We start from the raw sequence: 22,020 nt of genomic DNA on the forward strand, positions 1-22,020 counted from the left end.
TGGGATCACTTTAGCTAAAACACTTGTTGGGCTGCATGCTCCGGCCCCCCAATAAGTGCACCTCTAAAAGTTGTAGTCCTTTCTAATGGGCATTAATTAGGTGGGCTGCTCCAGGAAGTCTGTCTTATTGCTACTCGATATTACCATACACCTTCAACAGGTTCAACAAGGTTATCTTTGCTCATTTCAGTACTGTGACTATGATGGCCATCTCTGAGCACCTTTCAGGGCAGACTTGACAGTCCAGTTCCTCATGACATTGTTGCTGTGGTTAGGAAGGGTGAAATAGCATGCCAGTTACATACAATACGTAACTCTGGTTCTATTTATACAGTTATTGGCTTGAAGAGAAGGTTTCAGGGAAAGATGGCTGCATGACAGAGGTACAGGTATTTATTGCAAATACTACATCATACATCATTACAGGAAGGTCCTTGAATGCATGCACATGCATAGAAGGAGCTGTATTTCTCACCTGATAGTTTCAATGTTGGCAGTTATCCAGCATTCATAGAACCACAGTTAATGTACACACTATATGAAACTAGCATTTTGTACATCATTAAAAGTAAAAGGTCAAATTAATTTAAACTCTTGGTATGCTACATTCCTATGAACCCCTTATAATTGACAGGTGATCGGTACTTCTTCTTCTGTCTTCGCTTTGGTGACACATCAAAACTGGTTACCATCATGACATGCGCCTTGCAGCGGAAGACTTGGCACTCCAGACGCCGTGTGACCAGCTCAAGGGCCTCTAAGTGCTCCAAAGAATCTACTTCAAATGTCTGCCAGAGGTCAACTGTGATAACCAGAGCAGAAATTAATTATTGAAAATTGTACAGCACTTGCTTTTTATATTATCTACAACAGTCTGTTATAATACTTAGTAATTAGTAACCAAATGAAAGAGTCAATTTGATGTGCTAAAGTATTTCCATTTTGTTGATACTTTAGCATGTCAAATTGACTCTTTAATTTGGTATAAAATGGTTTGTATGATAACTTTGTTACAAAGGACTGAGGAAAAATTGATGGAATATTGCCCATTTCAAACTATCAGTGTGCTCTACTTTATATGTAAGGGAAAAAAGACATTAGTCATAAAGCATGTCATAAAACTATAATGCCTTGTTTCATGGTATCATTATACAACTAATATTAAAACACATACTGGTCCAAGACAGAGTTTTTTTTAAAAAAATTAGGAACTTTACTGGAATGGTGATCCATGTCTAAATATTTTACATCATAATGCTAATTGAAACAAACTGTCTTGAAAAATCAGTGTGTTTCTGGGCAAAACTTGTAAAAGAGCAATGACCAAAGTAAAACATTATAAATTTACTTTTGTCACTCACATTCATGGGTCCATTTCTCTGGATCCACCATCAGATGCTGTTTGGCTAGTTCCAGCTCTCTCTTTAGGGTGTTGTACTTGGCCCTCATCTCTGCAATCCTTTGTTGTCGATGCTCCAGGAATTTCAGCTTGGCACTGAAGCAGACAACACTCTGACAATATGGCCAAAATAAAGTCCCATTAACCACAGCCAAGACTATGAATGTATGCCAAATTTGAACTGAAATTCCAATGTGCCCATATAGCTAATTCATTATTACCTTCACGGGTAGTGGTATAGGGACCAGTATTATAACATACTGTAACAACTAAGGAGGGATGTGGATGGATCCACAGATCCACCAAATGACAACTTTATATATTTACAGTATTTTTAGATATTACCTTGTTCCCTGCCTTTCCTCTCCTCTGCAAACTATCCACACTGTCGATCTCATAAACTTTAATTTCATATGCATCTGTGGTACCACGATCTACCCAGTGTATTTTGGACCCACTCACAGACCTTCTTAAAGATGAGAGGGTGTCCTGTGATGGATGTCTTTGATGGGATACTGTAAACAAAAATATCAGTGTTAACAAATAACTGAGAATTAGTGGTGAAAAAGGTGTTAATTAACATTTAAAATAAAAATGATTTACAGTGCTTCACTTTTTCCACATTTTGTTATGTTACAGCCTTATTCCAAAATGGATTAAATTCATTATTTTCCTCAACATTCTAAAAACAATACCCCATAATGACAACATGAAAGAAGTTTGTTTGAAATCTTTGCAAATTTATTAAAAATAAAAAACAAAAAAAGCAGAATGTACATAAGTATTCACAGCCTTTGCTCGATACTTTGTTGAAGCACATTTCGCACCAATTACAGCCTCAAGTCTTTTTGAGAATGATGCTACAAGCTTGGCACACCTATTTTTGGGCAGTTTCTCCCATTCTTCTTTGCAGGACCTCTCAAGCTCCATCAGATTGGATGGGGAGCATCGGTGCACAGCCATTTTCAGATCTCTCCAGAGATGTTCAGTCGGATTCAAGTCTGGGCTCTGGCTGGGCCACTCAAGGACATTCACAGAGTTGTCCTGTAGCCACGCCTTTGTTATCTTGGCTGTGCGCTTAGGGTCGTTGTCCTGTTGGAAGATGAACCTTCATACCAGTCTGAGGTCCAGAGCGCTCTGGAGCAGGTTTTCATCAAGGATGTCTCTGTACATTGCTGCATTCATCTTTCCCTCGATCCTGACTAGTCTCCCAGTTCCTGCCACTGAAAAACATCCCCACAGCATGACGCTGCCACGACCATGCTTCACTGTAGGGATGGTATTGGCCAGGTGATGACTGATGCCTGGTTTCCTCCAGACATGACGCTTGCCATTCAGGCCAAAAAGTTCAATCTTTGTTTCATCATGGTCTGAGAGTCCTTCAGGTGCCTTTTGGCAAACTCCAGGCGGGCTGTCATGTGCCTTTTACTGAGTGGCTTCCGTCTGGCCACTTTACCATACAGGCCTGATTGGTGGAGTGCTGCAGAGATGGTTGTTCTTCTGGAAGGTTCTCCTCTCTCCACAGAGACACGCTGGAGCTCTGTCAGAGTGACCAACGGGTTTTTGGTCACCTCCCTGACTAAGGCCCTTCTCCCCCGATCGCTCAGTTTGGCCGGGCGGCCAGCTCTAGGATGAGTCCTGCTGGTTCCAAACTTCTTCCATTTACGGATGATGGAGGCCACTGTGCTCACTGGGACTTTCAATGCTGCAGAAATGTTTCTGTACCTTTCCCCAGATCTGTGCCTTGATACAATCCTCTCTCGGAGGTCTACAGACAATTCCTTGGACTTCATGACTTGGTTTGTGCTCTGACATGCATTGTTAACTCTGGGACCTTATATAGTCAGGTGTGTGCCTTTCCAAATCATGTCCAATCATCTGAATTTACCACAGGTGTACTCCAATCAAGTTGTAGAAACATCTCAAGGATGATCAGTGAAAACAGGATGCACCTGAGCTCAATTTTGAGTGTCATGGCAAAGGCTGTGAATACTTATGTACATGTGCTTTTTTTGTTTTTTATTTTTAATAAATTTGCAAAGATTTCAAACAAACTTCTTTCATGTTGTCATTATGGGGTATTGTTTTTAGAATGTTAAGGAATACTTTCCGGATGCACTGTATCTATAAAGATTTTGCCTGATAGATGACTTACCTGTGTTGTTTCTTTTCTTGGAAATTCTGGCATCCTTTAGAGTACTGTAGAAGCAGCTCTGATCGCTGATTGAGTCATGTATTGAAGTACTACTATATGTGGTTTCACTGTCCCTCTTCAGGCTTTCATAACCACTGCTGACCATACTGTTGCGATTGTACAGCAATGCAGTCTTATACATGGCAGGAGGAAGCTCCCCACTCAGAACACTTGTGTTATCACTGGCATGTCCACTACAATTGTTTGGTTTACGTGGCGCTGTAATCCTACTGTATGGGGAAGGTAAGGTGTGGCTCAACAGTTTCATTTTTCTTTTTGACTCCTCAAGATCGTCGATATCTGAGCTACCTTGGCTAGAGCTAGAGAGAGAGTCCTCACTTGCTCTAAGAAACTCAACCCGTCCATTCAATATTTTGCTTGGATATTTGGAGGAGATAGACGCTTTCACCTGCTTTCGGGATAAAGACTGGGATGACCATGAGATTTGTTTTCTGGAAAATCCATCAGATGTCAGACTTGAGCTTCTATTTATTGAGCGTCTGTTAGATTTTGGTGATACACATGTATTGGGGGCTGTTCCAGACAACGTGTGAACTGCTGGGCTAGACAAAACCTTGTTTACACTTGACATATTGGGCTGACTATATTTGCAAGGCTGAGTAGTGTCATGTTCATCAACATCATAAAGTGGGAAAAACCTTGGAACTCTTCTAAGACTATGATTAGCCTGAGACAAAGTGAGGATATCTGCTTCAGAAACTGTCAGCAAACCAGGATAGGCAGTGCTTTTGGCATGAGCTAATGCATATTGTCCTTCCAAACGTCCTTTAGAACCCAAATCCTGGCAATTTTGCTTTTCAAGATGTCTGTTGACCCTTGGTGGGGTACAATTGCCCTCCATACTCCTTGAAGAACCCTGAATGAACACAGCATTGCTCTGCTCAAAAGGCTGTACAGCAACACACTCTACATGTGGTCTACTTAGGGATCGGCTTCTGTTTGTTAGCTGCTCCAATTTTGCACTAAATAGCTTAGTGCTCTCATCAATAGGGGATTTGGGTCTTGCAGTTTTGAGCTGATTCTCTGAGTTTGTCTGGGTCATAGTAGGCTGCACATGTTTTATGTTTATCTTAGGACTGTTGTTATCTGATCTTGGCACTGAAGGCATTGATTTACTATATTTTGCCCATTCTACAAGACTTGGTTTCGCAACATAATTTTTTTTTTCTAGCGTTGCTTTTGGATCATATGACGTCTCATTTTTCCAGCTTGTACAGGGATAAAGGGGGTCCTTACAGGCATGCTGTTTGTCAGTACCAAGCCAAGCTCTTGTAAGACTGCTTGTGTCATAAGTTGAATAACTACTGACTAGATTTTCTTCTGGTTTCATCGGAAAATATTCTAATTTCGTCTGATTTGTTGGAGAAATCTTGTCTTTGAACTCACAACAAAGCTGCCCACTACTTTGGTTACACTTTCTCTTAACACGTTCTTGCTCTGCTGCCATCTCAAATGCATACTCCTCGAACCCTGAGACCTCATATTGGGAAGTGGAGCCAAAATCAGTTTTGGCCACCTCTGTGACAGTCTTAGACTGGGATTCCTTTGACCTAACGTCAAGTTGAGAGGGATTATTATCAGTCTTTAAGTTGACAGCATGGTTTTGACCCATAGAAATGGTCTTGCCTGCAGATAAATCTGATGATGTCTTACCAATTGTATTTAAAGCCTGAACTTCGGATACAGAATCAACAGCAGTTTGTTCCTTTCCAATATTGCCAATGATCTTCACAGGCTGAGACCCTAGTGGCAAGTTCTTAAGAGAATCAAGCTCAGCAATATTTGCTATTTTTGCAGCCTTGCCTTTATTAACTGGGCTATTGACCTCCACTTCCTTAACCACAGAATATATAAGTTCATCATGTCCATTCAAATCCAGTGGCTGCTGAACTGTTACAGTGATGGTTGCTTTCTCTCCTTGGTTCTCTATAGGAAACTGTGGAATAACTTCACATCGGGTAATAGGGAAAGAAACTGGGGTCCCTAGGGCAGTAGACGGGGAGGATGAGCTTTTGCCCACAGGAGGTATCCGAATCTTGGGGGGCAATGTGGACTTATCAGATGACAGCCCTTCCACTGGAAAAGGTACAGAAGGAGTCGTGTCCATTGTTTTAGTAAGGCTTTGGGATTCAGTGACTTGTTCACATTGCACAGAGCTACTAGACATGCGAAATCTGGGTGAGCATGGGAGAATATTTTGAGTAATTTTGTCTTGACCACTATACTCACAAGGTATTTCCTTAATGTCCTTCATAAAGGCATCTCTCTGAGTAGGTTGTCCTTGTTCCTGGTTATTAGCCTGTTTTTTACATGGAAATTGTTGAATCTCTGGCTTTTCAGCTGGTATCTTCACAACTTTGCTTGAGAGAGGTTCAGATTTAACGATAGCATTTGCAGGCTGTATCTTGCAAGAATGCAAGCCCACCATTTCACTTTCATCAATACATCCCAGTCGATTCTGTAGTTCAGCAAAGGTGTTGCACTTGAAACACTCCAAATCAGGAGTACTAGAATTTTGTTGAGCAGGAAGTTTTTTCATTTCTTTTGAATTTTGATTCGACTGTATGATATCACTGTGCTTTATAGAGAAAGAGCTTTTTAAGTCTGCCTTGTTCCTTTGCAAAGATGGAATTATTGGCACAAACTCTTGATTCCCTCTGACTCCTTTATTATCATGAAGGACACCTTTTGGATCCACACAGAACACAGTGTCGCATGACTTATCACTCTCGGAATAGTCTCCTAGATCGTCAAAGAGGTGAGGCAACGAAAAAGTATGTTCCAATGAACCTGCATAGCGAAACGCTCTTAGCTTAGAGGAGTCGTTTGCTTTTTTTTCTTTGCCCAAGCTTCTTGATCCAGGTGAGCTGCAGGTTTGTTTCTAATAATGGGAAAAAAAGATCACTCAGTATCTTTTGTTGATTTAAGAGGACTGTCTCAATCATACATAGAATTAACTGCTTTTATCATAAGCAATAAATGCTTGTATTTAAATCTCATAAAAGCTTAAAAGACACACTCTGATCCTTTGTAATCTTCGAATGCGAGAGACAATCTGGATGGTGCACAGAGTTTCAGACAGGTCTTCATGAGAGGTGGAGACATGGGCTACAATCGTTGTGTGGCAGTTTACATTTCCAAGAGAGTCTTGCATGAGCATGGCCAGTTTACTCCCCCTGTTAAAAAAAAAAACCCCAATGTGACAATGCTCATATCCAGATTTTCCATACACATATTTGATGTCAGTGTGTAACTAAAATATTTTACTGACGTACTTGTTAGGGACATGTTTGTGCCCATTTATCTTGGCCATAATAACATTGCCCAGGTCAAGAAGACAGACCTCTGTGTTGTTCTTACTTCTCTCTCTGGTACAGCTTCCTAAGTCAATTAGGCTCAGCTTGCTTTGTTCTACATACACTGAGGAAGAGTTTAGAGTGACACAACAACAATAGAATGGCTAAAACCAAACCCATTTATTTTATTTTATAAATTATATATGGCGTAGATATGCATTTATTGCATTATTTTGGTCACAGAAAGCATGATATCAGAATCAGACACATCAGACATAGAATCAATAGAAATCAATAGAATCAGTGCTACTTACTCCCAGATGTGGGGCTGCTCTCTATGTGTTTTTGGCAGACATGCAGAGTGTAGAACATATGGCAGTGATGATGAAAAGTCCCTCTGCACCCTGCCATGCCTTTGTTGCGAGATGCTAAGGCGGTATCCAATAGGCAGGCTGCTCTTTCTGCTGTAGGAGCACTTACCACCCTGTTGTTGTAAAGCTAAAAGGAAATTTTGACATGAAATTTTAATTAACACAATTATAATGTCTGAATTATAATATTAATGAGGATTTGATTTATTCAACATGATTTTTGCTTCCTTATAAATATTCACATATGACATAGTCAATGAATAATGCATTTATTTGGCCGTTTGTTGCCGCTCTACCATATGTTATCTCTTAATAATCTTTTCAGTTGACATATCCGGGTCTCAAAACTGCATCTTACCTGTATTCCACAAGCCTTACCTGTATTCCACAAACAGGGTCCTCCTGGAGGTAAACATTTGGCTTATGGGTGTGATCACCAGCCTCAAAACCAGACAGTAAATCCTTGATCACTTCAGTCTCCCCGCACACCTCAACAGCTGACACAGATACCGAGATGTTTGCCCATGTCTTGTCCTTCTTCTTGTTAATGAGCTTGAAAAGCCAAGAAATGGCACAAGGGATAATCCCAAGGTTTGGTGTCCCATCATCACATCCAATCATTGTGTAAGATGTTCCTGTAAATAACAAATAGAGTGATCAGGAAAGATATAAGGAGAAAACAGAATATACAAGTATGTTTGTGTCACAGCTGTGTCAATTCAATTATTATTAATTCAATTCAATTCAATATCAATTTACATATGATGTAAAATATGTTCCTAGAATGTCATCTCCAATAAAAATGCAAGCCACCATTAGCCAAACATAACTGCAATCTGCTTTAAAAGATTTATAACTTCTGTCTCTGTGCCAGGAATCATGACTGATAGGCTGCAAATTCAATTAGTTAATAGCCAGTGATGTAATTCTCCAAGGTTGCTGCAAGGAAGAATTGTATTCATGATTTTAGGTGGATAACTATTAATAACCCTCTAAGTGGATAGACCACGATGACCTCCAATATAGAGACCCCACTAAAGAGAGGACAACATTAATGCACATCCATTAAGCATCACTCCAAGTCACTACCACTGACATTTTCAGAGTTGAATCTCAGCCTCTATGTGCTGATAAAGTAATTGGCGCATAGTGGTCTAAAACACTATACTGTGTTTTTGCTCTGTATAATTTATTAATTTAGCTTTAAGTGGGAAAATGAAAAAGTTAAAGATCTAGATGCAAGGCAGAGAGAAGAGCAATACTTTTCTACTAAATACAGCTTTCAGCAGCAGGCTTTAATATACAGTAGTATACACATTTACACATACCCACTTTGGTTTGTCCAAAACATAAGATGCAGCCATCTGCTCCAGCAACAACAGACTGGAGAACCTCATACAAACTCTTCTCACAGACCTTTGCCTAGTGAAAATATTAAATGAGTTAATGTAGTTTGTGCAAAAGAATTCGGGTTTGTTTGTTTTTTTTTCTTTTCTATCCTAGTCTGAATCGATTGCACTAAAGTACAAAGCGGAAGCTCTTCCAAAGAGATTTACTTGTAGGCTATTATACAGTAAAACTCCCCATAGTATTATAACACCTTTGGAGTATTTGAAATTTGCATATCTAGCTCATGGCTACAGATTCCATTTGATGTTGATGAGCAATATATTGATACATGCTATGCAATTTTGTCCATGTCCCTTACCACTGTGCGTTAGTTATGATGGCTCAGTGGTTAAGAATTTGAGTTCATATGTTCACATCCCAGCACTGCAAAGCTGCCATGGTTGGGTCCTTGAGCAAGAGGTTTAACCTTCAGCTCGGTTGTGTCCTACATGAGCCACATTAGCAAATGTACTGGATTATGTTTTATTATATACTATAATTATATTTATATTGATTTTACTGTCAAAATGGAAACATGCAGTAATATACTGTAGATAGAATTACAGGAATTATCTGTAAAGATATTCCAGTACTTTGTAAAATACTTTGTAAATAAGTGCTTTGCTGGCAACGGTTTTACGGTGTGGCATCTTGACAGATTTAATTGATGCCACGTTTTCATGCGAGATGAATATAAATCAATTGTAGTATAAATCTAACACACACACACACACACACACACACACACACACACACACTGGTAACCTATGTTAAAATAATAGAGAATGGGAATTAGGACCATGATTATTGTGAAGATTGCATGGTAAAGGTGTATGATTTGACAGAAGTAAGAAAAACAGTGTGATTAGTACCTGGGATGACTCAGGGCCAAAAGTAGCATCAAATGTGAACGTCTTTGGAGTGAAAGTGGTGCCTGATGCTGATCTCTGTGGGTTTTGTGTGACAGTATCCAACACTGTGACCTGTTTCTTATGTAGGTCCACTTTAAGGGCATGGGACTGAGACATGTCTGCCGTCAGAATCGGGTTGAGTCTCAGCATAACTCTGACCTGGAAACATGACAAAACATAAATAAATGTCAGCCAGTGTGGAGTTTATGAAAAACCAGTCCAACTTTCTAATACAAGAGTTAACACTTTTTATGAAGGCCACATGTATAATGACTTACAAATACATTTGTAACACATTATAATGCACTCATAATGAGGCATTATACTGTATGCATCATCATAACTATTTTTGAAAAGGCATTGCAGTTTGCAGCACTGTTTTTTTTTTCATTTTTAAAGGAATACTTTATAAGTAGTGCTTATAACACACTACATCACCATTATATCTTCTCATAATGGATTTCAGAAAGTAGGGCTTGCTGATATATACAGTATAACATTTATTAAACACTACTTAATGCATTAACACTTCACACTTATGTTAACAATTCATAATGCATCATAACGATAGCTATGAAGTATACTGCATTTTCATAGATAATTCTAAAAATGTGTGCACTACATTATAGCATAACAGTACATACAGTATGTGTTCATGGTTTATTGTAGATATAACCTTCATGGAAAGTGTTACCATGATTATTTATATTAGCATTTATAATAATTTAAGTAAATGAGGAGTAAAAAAGTGTTACTTTGTTACTTATGGACTAAGTAATAATTACTTTTTTTTTTTCAAAAATCACAGCATAAACTGATATTCCATTTTTAAGCAAGAAATCAACAACTGTGACAAATACATCAATCTTTTTTTGGTTTGTTTGTTTTGTTGGGTTTTTGGGGGGGTTTTTTGTCCATAAGCTAAATATGAAGGTCACTCATAGATTTCTGGAAAGGTAATGTTCCTGATCTCCTGAGTGGCTATGTGATGATAAAAATTGATTACCCATTACTGAAGCCCTGAGATGACCTGTCTCAAGGAATTATATGATCGAATCGCTAGCTCACTAAACTTGAGTCTGATATTGAATGCACTTCTTCAATGACTAGCAAAAAGTCTTCTGAGTGTCCTTTTACATTACGTTTATGAGAGATGAATTATTTAAAAGTCCATTTGCTCGGGCAGATTTTCTTGGTGCAGCCAGACTAAGTGCCTGTTCACCAGCAGGTGCTACTGTGAGAGCTATCTACTGTGAAACTCAAGAAGATCCTCCAGCGGTGTGAACTAGAAGACGTGAAAGCAGCGTATGCTTCAATTAAACTGAATCGATTTTCCTACTCTTGGGAGAAGCCACAAAGTAGAGAAAGGGACAGTAAAAGGTTTAAGGGCTGTGTGGATGTGAACAAGTGAGAAATCCAGGATCAAATCCAATCAAATCTTATATCAAATATTATATTACCATATATAGATTAAATATTAATTAAATAGTTTCAAGCGTTTTAATTCTCATCATTTTTAATTCTATTTTAGCGATTTAGACGACAAATAAAACAGGTCAGTGGTACCTTTGCCATCTCTGGTAACTCTCTGCTCTTGCTGTGAGTCTGTAAAAGGTTTAACGGTACAGGAGGAGGGTCCTTCTGGAGAAGACCACAGAAGTTTGTGGGATAGCAATCATTATCAGAGCTCTGCTTCTTCCTTCTTGAGGTCAAGTGCAACTTCTGGACAGCCCTGGGGACATGTGGTTTGGTGTTGTTAAAAGAAGTTGACACATTAATACTATTTTGTCTGCGAGTTCACTTCAGCAGTCCATCGCGTTTCAGTGTACTTCAAATGGAAACAATGCAAACTCCCATTTATAAAGGATTCAGCAACAGTTTTTTATAATTATTAATAATTAACTCTGCATCCTAATATATTTTCAATGATCATCAATTATATTTACTGTCTGATATAAAAAAAAAAAAACAATCCTCTCTCCTCGTGCTAAGAACACCTGTGTTACCTGACGATGAAAGAGAAAGCTGCAGAGGTTCCAGCAGGCAGCATCGCGGCAACTTTGGAAGTGTTGAATGTCAAAGGACCACTGAAGCGGCAGAGAACCGTGGCCTCATCGTCTTTTTTCTTTTTCATACCATCCTGAGAAACCTACAGAATATAACATAACTTAATTTATCTACTCAAATATTAAGTTATTCTTTTAATTCTTTTTTATTAAACAATGTCTGAGTCATACATTAGGCTTATGCAGATGAATTTATCTTTTGACAACAGCAATGTTATATTCAAGTAAATGCTTTTCTGTATTTTCACAGTGGCAGCCCATGATCACAATTGTACAGGCTTGATCACTCCATCTTATTTTTGTATGTAGGTTTACATTCAGAGGAGCTGAGTCAAAATCACAGAAGGAGCACAACCTGATTCATATGGTTAGATGAGGTCATGAATGCTGGAATGAATGTAAAATGGCTGCCAGTGGCTACAGACACTGTCTGAAGATTTGTGACCCATTTATACAAGAAATCATACACACTGAAGGCACAGTGGATGGACTGTCTCCAACCGACAGTACCTGTCCACATCCACTGTGATTGGCTGGTAGATGGGTGTGAATAAATAAGTGATTGGCCAGTAGAGATGTGTGAAACCAGTGGGAGCTCACACCCTTTCCTCAGATGTGTTTATCACAAAAAGTGTTGGTTGTAGTGAACCTAACTGTATTTCTCAGTTAGGAAACATTCTTCCTCTCAAAGAAAGCAGCTTCTAAATAGTGAAACTCTTTTATTGACCCAATAGCAGAGACAAATGCTGTTTTTTTTTTTTTCTTCGTATACTAAGTATTTTTTTAACTTATGGATGAACATGAAAAAATGAAGAAAAAAAAATGGAAAAAAAAAAACAGAAACATACAATAAATATGAAACGATGTTTATCTCCACTACTCACTCAATGACAAGTTCATTGGGTGGAGCCAGTTTATATTTAGAGCATGACTGGGTGGGAGGGACAGCACTACTCACTCCCCTGTCAATCAGAGTAACACTAGCCAATGATGGCATCTTAGAGCACTACTCACTCCCCTGTCAATCAGAGTAACACTAGCCAATGATGGGCATTTTAGAGCACTACTCATTCCCCTGTCAATCACAGTAACACTAGCCAGTGATGGGCATCTGTGAGCACTACTCACTCCTCTGTAAATCAGAGTAACATTAGCCAATGATGGACATGTATGAGCTGACAGGACTGTCAGAGTGTGTTGTGCTTCCCTGTGATTTAGCATGAGCAGCAGTTTGAAAAGATCCAGTTGGCTGGCTTAACGTGTCTTGCAGGAAGCATGTAATAGCCCTCACCCTTCCCAGTTGGTCGCTAGGAGAGTGGGTTGAATGAGAGTGTGAATTGGCAAATGACCAAATTGGGAGAAAATGAGGTAAAAATCAAAGTAAGTAAATAAATAAATGTTTCCCAATCCTTTATTTGATTCTTTATGACCTTTTCAGAAATATAAACAGTAACATCCTGGTTGCAGTTGCCATTTTATTTGAACACACAACAATAAAATTGTGCTTTTCCATATTGCACTTTGCGGTTTACTAGCCACCCCCTTGTCTGATGGACATACTGCATAAAATCCTCCTTTGTTCCTGAAAGACTATAAAAGCTCTGAGCTTCATTTCATTTCAGTCAGCTCTTCAGCCCTTCAGACATCAGTCTGTGGCCCGTCTCTCCAAATCAGATCTCAGATCAGCTTGATCTTGATTATGGTCACTCACATTCATGAACACAGTGGTGGGGAACACTATGTATAACAAGGTCTGCCTTTATGCCTCATCGATGTTGTATTCCAGCTATGTGAAACGGGAGCCCGCTCCATGCTTTTCGAACAAGAAAATAATGCCATTCTGTAATGCCAGTTACTGCTGAGAGGGATCCTGTGACTCATTTGGGAGAATGGATGTGCTGAGGTCTCTGTACATCATACTGATACTCCCTCTGCTCGCTTTTTCTTTCCTTTGGCCTCTGTCTACTCTCACTTTGCGCTTAGCTTCTCCACTGGGAGGGGTGAGATTTAGTTACACATACATGCACTTCTTCAGCTGAGCCTCTAGCCCACCCCACATCAGCAATACAGGAGCAAGTGCTATACAGAAACATTATTACTGTAGAAAGCTTTCCATTTCGTCTTTATTTATTGCCCTGCACAGTGAGAGTATGAATATTCCACTAGTCATTAAATATTACCATGATATTGATCATGTCCTTATTTCTGACTGGCTACTGTATGATAGGAATAAATCACTAAAGCACTTTGCCAGTAACTATATAAGGCACACAGCCAATTTCTTGGTTTCTAATTGAGACTGGTTAGAGCAGGTTGTGAATCACACACACGTGCCCTGGACATCATCAGTGCACGCATAAAATGAAAGTAAAGTGACATGTCATTACGAAATGCACGGGGATTGCATCATACACTGGGGTTAATGGTTCATAGTTCATATCAAGTGCACAGAAATGCAATGGATAAACATTAGAAAACAGGGTCTGGGTTCTTTCAGTTGGGAGGTTATATATAAAAGGTTCTAAAGAAATAACTAAAGGTTTGTTCTACTTGGAACCTTGTCTGGTAGGCAAATTCTCAGTTGTAGGGTTCTACATTTTTAAAAAATAATATTCTAATAATTTGTGCAATCAATGCGAATAGTCAGCATTTTACAATGATAAAAAAATGGATTAAATGTATTTAAACAGAGCCACCTACCGTGTCAGCAAAAGGTGATGTTTCATTATTTGCACCCCACAGGGTCTCAAAGCGCGAGTGTTCTCTGACCCAGCTTTCCGTTCTCGGGTTGCTGAACTTCTGCCGTTTATTGGGGCTTGGAGAACGAGCACTGATGGCTCTAGGCAGAGTGTGAGAACCCAAGGCATCGTAGCCGGGTGAGACGCTGGCAGGGGGAGAATTGGGCCAGATGGTCCGGTTTTGCTTTAGGAGCATGTGGATGGCCTCCCGCTTGAGCTGGCTCAGGTGAGTGAAGCAGACGTCACAGCAACCAGCAAGGCCAATCCAAGTAGGCACTCGCAAGCTCTCATAGAGAAGGATGGAGAGTTTTGGATCCTGATGTAAAAGGAGAGGGGAAAGAATGCAAGGCTGTGGCATAAATAACTTGTCATTTAACATAGATGCATAATGTTATTATTATTATTATTACTATTATTATTATTATTATTATTATTATTATTATTATTTATGCATGTGAATTAAACTGCAAATTCTGTGTAGTAGAGAATACATTCATGTCATAAACCAAGATGAATTCTGCATGTAAAGTCACATCCTTCCTTGCACAACTACAGAAAATGTAGACATCAGATTTAATTAGTGCATATGAAGCATGCAGAGTCTACAAGTCCAAGATGTTATGAGTGTGACTGGCTTACATTAAGGAGTGGTCCACTAACCCATTTAATCTACTACATACTGTATTGACTGAGACAAATGCTGCCCACTGGTGCATCGCTGTCTTTTAAATACATTACATTTTCATTTTATCCTCTCAGTAGGAACTGGGTTTTTTATATTCCGCCCATTATTTCCCATCTTCCCTGTGTAATGAGAGGTGGAGAGGGGGGAGACATGAAGTCACGGGCTCTATTGCAGAGCTTAATCGATTTAAACTCGTTTGAGAGAGAGCAAGGGAGAGAAAAAGAGAGAGAGAGAGAGAGAGAGAGAGAGAGAGATTAGCCTGTGCGTGTAATGTGTAATGGAGATTAAATTACAAAGTGTGTGTCAGTCCCATGTCACATGAAACTGTTGTATGAGGACTGTCAGTGTGCGCAAAGCCGTGACGCACAGCCATGTCTTCACGTTATAGTGTCTCAAATACACCGATTGAGAGTAGGTATAGTGGGGATGTCCTTACTCTGGGGGAAAAGTGACCATCCTTTAACACTCGCAGAGCTTGTTCCTGTAAAACAAGCACTCGAGCGACGCATTCTTCACACAAACGAGCCACGTCTGGTGTTACCGGTCTCTCGCTTTTGGTCGTGAGGGATTTTGAGTCTCCGGAAGCTCCTGAAGCTCCTGCGCCTTCTGGAGAGAGTCGCTCGGCGCGCGGGACACACACAGCGCTGAACTGAGCCTGAGAGAGCGACTTAGTGCCGGTCATCTGCGCAAGCTGGAGGCAATCACATGCACAAGATCGGACACATCATCACTCCAGCCAAGTTAGACAGCCACATGTTTGTGCATGCCTGGATGCACTTATGCGTCATTAAACAACACCAACAAACAAACAAAAAACCGTATGAAACACCACCTGTGGTTGCGTTTTATGCGCATTATCGTACTAGGTGCGTTAGATTCACGTGTGCCCGTCACGTAGCTTTATACTTACGTATCTTTGTTTCCGAGCTATTTCCGAAGACCCCATTGTATACAACGACGCCCTTTTAAAGTACCGTTCAGTAACCTGTAGGTTATTCAGTTCGAGTGATGTGAAGAAGGCTGTGGGTGCAGCCGCACGCGCGTCAACACGGAAACTGTGTTTAAAGTGACCTGCGCTCGGTGCCTTGATGCACGCGCTCCATCCAGCTCCAAAAAAGCACTCAAGTGTTCACTCGAAGACTCCAGTGATCAGTCTCTTGCATGACCCCCCAGGAGAAGTCCCGGAGACTCGCCTTATCTTCACTTAACTCAAATGAACTGTGTTAGGCTAATTATTAAATTGATGGGCGTAATAAATTTCCCTGGACTAGCTTGTTTAGCTGTGAATAATCTGTGAACAAAACAAAACGAAGAAGAAGAAGCGCTGTTTTTCCGCCTTCATTGTCTTTTCCAAGTCCGTACAGAAGAAGGGTGCCACCCAGTTATTGTCAGGAGACCTGAAGCTTGGGACCTGTTTTGGTTACCGCATGGTGAGATAGCATACTGAAGGGAGATTCACAAACAGAATCGATTCATTTAAACGATTCTTTTCGATTTGCAAAGCAAAGGTTCTGCCCAAGTTGTGATTTTCATTATGTTTTATACAGTGTGGCTATATGGCATGCTTTTAAAAATTAAACTTTGGTTAATCTCCTTTTTACAGGTTTAAGCGTGAACTTGGTTTGTCATCACTCTATTATCACATAAATGCAAGATTCATACTATAAATCATCTCAATTATTTTATGTGACCTACACAACGTGACAATATGAAGCTTTAAATGTAGATTACTGAATTGGAAATCATGTAGATAATACACGATGTCACTAGGTGCTACTCTGATGATGCAAAGTCGGAAATTTCAATTCACTTAAACTGGTAGTTCAAAAGAATCGATTCAGTACAGTGAGTCCTTGTGCCCTTCACTACAACCATTAGCACATAGAAATAGCGCCCCCCATCGACAGGTAGATATGGGTAAGAAAATATGACCACCATACCAGTTTGCTGTCAATCACCTGTTGTAGACTAATCTCAATCAAATCTACTGTTGTACTTTTTGTAGATTCTGTGGTGTTGAAAGTATTCCAAAGAAAGTTATTAGAAACTGAAATCGCAACAAACCTCCTGTAAGAGTCTTGTCAGAAAAATCCAGATATAATGTATTAATTTATTATTAATTGTTGACTTTGTTAGCTAATATTTAAGTAACATCTGATTTATAATACGTGTCATTGGGGTTTTTTTAAGAGTTAAAATTCAGAGAAATTACATTATTATCTATTATCTATCTATTATATACTATCTATTCTTAACATTCATTCATTCATTTTCAGTATCTGCTTTATACAGGTCAGGGTCACAGACTATCTGGAGCCCAACTCATTACACCCATACAGGACACACAAGTAGCCTACATTATTATATATTATTATAGCATTATTATATACAACTGACTGTATATTCAGCAATCAGATAGATATAATAGATAACAGATAATAATAATAATGTCATTTCTCTGAATTTTAAATCTTAAAATAACAACACGTACTTTATAAATCAGAAGTTAATTAAATATTAGCTAACAACAATTAGTCAACAATTAATACTAAATTAATATATTATATCTGGATTTGTCTGTTTTGGTTACCGCATGGTATGCGGTATGAGATGCTCATTCACAATGAGACGTTGGCTACCTCTCTTCTTCATTGTAAAAAATTATTTCTGGGGTCGATAAATATATAACACATTAATTGCATAACTTATTTAAAATAATAATAATAATAATAATAATAATAATAATAATAGTAATAATATAGTTATCAACTGCAGTTATCTGTGATTTTGGGTAAAAATCGACACCAGTTACCTAATTTTCTACAATAAAAAGACCCTTGAGAAATGCGAGTAAACTTAGCATTCTGCATATTATGTAGTACAAAATTTTAAGTAAAAACTACCACATTCAAAAGCCTCATTAAAATGTACCCAATTAAATTACAGCCACAGACATGGGCATTAATCACAACCCATGCCGAAGGAAACCGGTTCTCCCTGGTTCAGTATTTCGGTGTGATTTTTTTGGCACACTGGCCATTACTGGCACAGTGGACATGACATTAAAAAGTGTGATATTTAATATAAGAGAAATTTTGCTCTTTGTGACAAACAATATAATTTCCGTTCATTTGTGAATGCCAATTAATTCAAATTTAATGTCCATTTTATTTGTACAATGCTTTTAACAATGGACATTGTCTCAAAGCAGGTTTACAGAAACATATAAATTCAGGATATACATTTTAATTAATACATTTATCCATAATGAGCAAGCCAGAAGTGAATTAATGCTAGCTCGATTGTGGATAAGCTAATACGAACTTGCTGGTTAATGATAATTGCCGTTTGTTGGCAGCTAGCTTGGAGAACATAACATAGCAACCACTCCTGGCACATTACTACACAGATATATGCAAAAAATAAGAGTCAAGCACAGTTGTACATGTACTTCTAAATAAATGGTTTATGAGATATTGTTAAATAGTGAGATAACATTAATCATTGTGGCTAACTTAGTCCTTTCAAGCTAGTAAGCTACTGCTTCTCTGTCTCCACTGTCTCAGACATTGCTACCGCTTAGAAAGCATTCGATGCCTGATATAATAAGTAAAAAATAATGAACATGTAGAACCACCTTTAGCATCAATAACTTGAAGTAAACGTTTTCTGTAAGAGTTTTCTTCTTTACAACATTGCTTCAGTTCATTGAGGTTGAAGGGCATTCATTTATGCTGTGTTTGGGTTTCACTGTGTGCTGTGCATTAAGACCAAACATCTCCACCTTGGTCTCATCAGTCCAAAAGATATTGTTCCAAAACCTTTGTGGTTTATTCAAACGCAATATTGCAAACCTAAGTCATGCTCCATATTCTTTTTGGAGAAAAGGGGCTTTTTTTTAGCCACCATTCCAAGAAAGCCATACTTGTTTATTATTTTTCTGATTGAGCTGTCATAAACATTTAATGTGCTTACAGAGGTCTGTAGGTCATGATGTTGGGTTTTTCTTTATATCTCAGAGCATTAAACAGTCTGTCTTTGGACTGAATGTGCTGGGAATCTCACTCCTGGGAAGATTGGCAACTGTCTCAGTGGCTCTCCATTTGTCCATTTGTCTCCATCATCCTGCTCACTGTAGAATGGTGAATTTCAAATTGTTTGGAGATGGCCTTATAACCCTTCCCAAATGGATGAGCAGCAACAGTTGCTTCTCTGAGGTCATGGCTGATGTCCTTTCTTCTTGGCATGATGTAGATACATACTTGAATGATCCAGAACACCAAACTGCCAAAGGTTCAGCTCATATAGAGGTAGTCACACTTCTTAATGAAATCTTGAAATCTTGTGTGTTTCATTAGTAACACCTGGCTGCTAATGATTGTGGAAGTAGGAAGGGTGTACTTGTTTTTTCCCATCTGGTTTCTGAATGTGGGTTTACTTTTTGTCTTTTTTGAAGCCACCTGGGGTTATTTGTTTGTTTATAGAAGTTGGTGAGGACCACACACACTTGTTATTTAGGCCCTGATAAATAAAAAATATATATAAAATTGAAGGATGGTGTATTTATTGAAGCAAAAAAAATAATCTGGGCCTGTGTGAAAATGTTTTTGCCCCATAGTTACTAATTTCCCAAATCTACGAAACTGCATTCCTAATGGGGTTCAGCTGGAGTGTTTACAACCAGGTCTGATTACTGCAAACCCTCTTCAATAAAATCAACACTTTAATAGAACTTTTTCAACAGCATGAAGTTGGTTAAAAGGTCTTACCCAGTAACACACTATGCCAAAATTGAACAAAAAATCCAGAAATTAGGTGGAAGAAGGTAATTGAAATACATCAGTCTGGGAAGGGTTACAAAGCTATTTCAAAGGCTCTGGGACTCCAAAGAACCATTATGAGAGCCATTATCTCCAAATGGAAAAACTCGGCACAGTAGTGAACCTTCCCAGAAGTGGACAACCTTCCAGAATTCCTTCAGAGTACAGCAAAGACTCATCCAGCAGGTCACAAAAGAGCCAAGGACAACATCAAAGGAACTACAGGCCTCTTTTACATCAATAAAGGTCACTGTTCATGACTCCACTTTCACAAAGACACTGGGCAAAAAATGGCATCCATGGAAGAGTGGCTAGGTGAAAACTACTGCTAAGCCAGAAGAACATTAAGGCTCATCTGAATTTTGCCAAAGCACGCCTTGATGATCCTCAAACCTTTTGGGAGAATGCTCTGTGGACTGATGAATTGAATGTGGAACTGTTTGGAAGACAGGGGTCCTGTTACATCTGGTATAAACCAAACATAGAATTCCACAAAAAGAACAACATACCTACGGTCAAGCATGGTGGTGGAAGTGTGATGGTGTGGGGATGCTTTGCTGATTCAGGGTCTGGGCAACATGCAATAATTGCGAGAAACATGAATTCTGCTCTCTACCAGAAAATCCTAAAGGATGACGTCAGAAAACCTCCACCTTTCCGCAAAGCAGTGTATACATACTTCCGTTTCACGTTAGGTTGCCATAGTACCATGGGTGGTGCAACTAACATTCCACTTTTGACAACAAAACAGTTTTCTTGCTGCTAAAATTAAACATTCTGGAGGGAGATGATCTTAAATAAAATTCACCAGTGTATATATGCATCAAATCCTACAAGATGAAGGAGAAGCAGTGTGTGCGGGGCTATCTACCTGTGGCAAAACACAAGCGCTAATTAGCTTAGCTTAGCTTATGGTCTTAGCGTGTTTAAAGCAAAATAATAATAATGAAGCACTCATTTTTTGCTGCAACTGAGCAAAATCCTATTTCAGCATCACCATCAGGATGTCATTCACTATATGTTCAATAGTGACCAGGAGCCGGACCGCAGTGTTTCCGGGGTGAAGTGTCCGGCTCGGTGCTGCTCGTTCTCGGGCGCCGAAGCAGCGACAAGTCGGACACTTCATCCAAGACAGGAGCTACACTGGGATTTTGCTTGATTGCAGCAAGAGTTTGCTGTCTGTATTACAGTAAATTAAATCAAGAATAAGGACTTAAAGACTTTCTATTTGCAGAAGAGAAAGCTAACAACTACCGTTATCCAAACTCCACCGCTAACGTAAGCTGGGCTGGACAATACCAAAATGCTTCCTTTCATTATCAAACAGGTACTGCTCAATGAAGAATATGTATCCTATATCAGTTTAGAACGTGTCATAAGTGAAAATTACAAGTCGTTGTACATGATCTAGATGTATTTCTGGCAGATGTAGAAGAGACTGGGTAAACTCCATAGTTCCACTATGCTGGTGGAAGTAACCGTACACTGCTTTGAGTCAGAATGGAAGTAGCGTGATGTCATGTGAAAAGGGTCTATTCCTGAAAATGAAGATGACTTATTTATCTGGCAGCCAGAAGTGCAAGACAAAACAAGAGGAGGAAAAGAGGAAACAGGACAAAGGCAATAGATGGAGATAATGATGAATGAATTAAGGATAACTAAAGACAAACAAACCCACATCTTGTTGAGCAATTTCAGTTTAATTTCACCTTATTATTTGCAAGATGAAATATTGGTAGGCCTAATAGTTAGCTAGGGTTAGCAAGTTTTGATTATCGAGGATGTAGTGGCAGCATTCGCTTTAGCTGAGGCTCGTAAGCAGAGTTTTTAAGATGATAATGTACTGTTAAATGTTTAATGATGGACATTTTGTTTCCTCACTGAGGTTTGATTTCCTATTTGTAAAACACATTATGAAGCTGTAAAAAAGGAACACTAGATTTTCTGTTAGATGTGTTTTGACCACTTTTAAATGTACATTGTATAATTATATCTTTGCATAACTTGAAGACATAATAACAGCAAAAATCTGTCAGAAGGGCCCCATGCATTTATTTTGCCTGAGGCCCCCACATAATCTAGGTTCGCCTCTGTTTGCGTCTCAAATACACACAGCAAAAATAGGCAGCA

General features: G+C 39.1%; 1 protein-coding gene across 1 annotated transcript; it reads right to left on the bottom strand.

Annotated features, from left to right (window-relative positions):
• Positions 1 to 436: 436 nt before the first annotated feature.
• kif26bb (kinesin family member 26Bb) lies at positions 437 to 16,750 on the bottom strand. Its single transcript, XM_053614904.1, has 15 exons — positions 15,981 to 16,750; positions 15,507 to 15,761; positions 14,348 to 14,701; positions 11,588 to 11,730; positions 11,123 to 11,370; positions 9,543 to 9,787; positions 8,610 to 8,703; positions 7,660 to 7,916; positions 7,225 to 7,408; positions 6,890 to 7,034; positions 6,634 to 6,790; positions 3,555 to 6,495; positions 1,745 to 1,914; positions 1,362 to 1,512; positions 437 to 802 (listed from the first exon to the last, which is right to left on the bottom strand). Exons 1-15 carry the CDS (start codon positions 16,014 to 16,016, stop codon positions 603 to 605), a joined length of 5,580 nt encoding a protein of 1,859 aa, XP_053470879.1. The 5' UTR covers positions 16,017 to 16,750; the 3' UTR covers positions 437 to 602.
• Positions 16,751 to 22,020: the final 5,270 nt, after the last annotated feature.

This window comes from Ictalurus furcatus, chromosome 25, assembly GCF_023375685.1.
Source record: "Ictalurus furcatus strain D&B chromosome 25, Billie_1.0, whole genome shotgun sequence".
Lineage (NCBI taxonomy): Eukaryota > Metazoa > Chordata > Actinopteri > Siluriformes > Ictaluridae > Ictalurus > Ictalurus furcatus.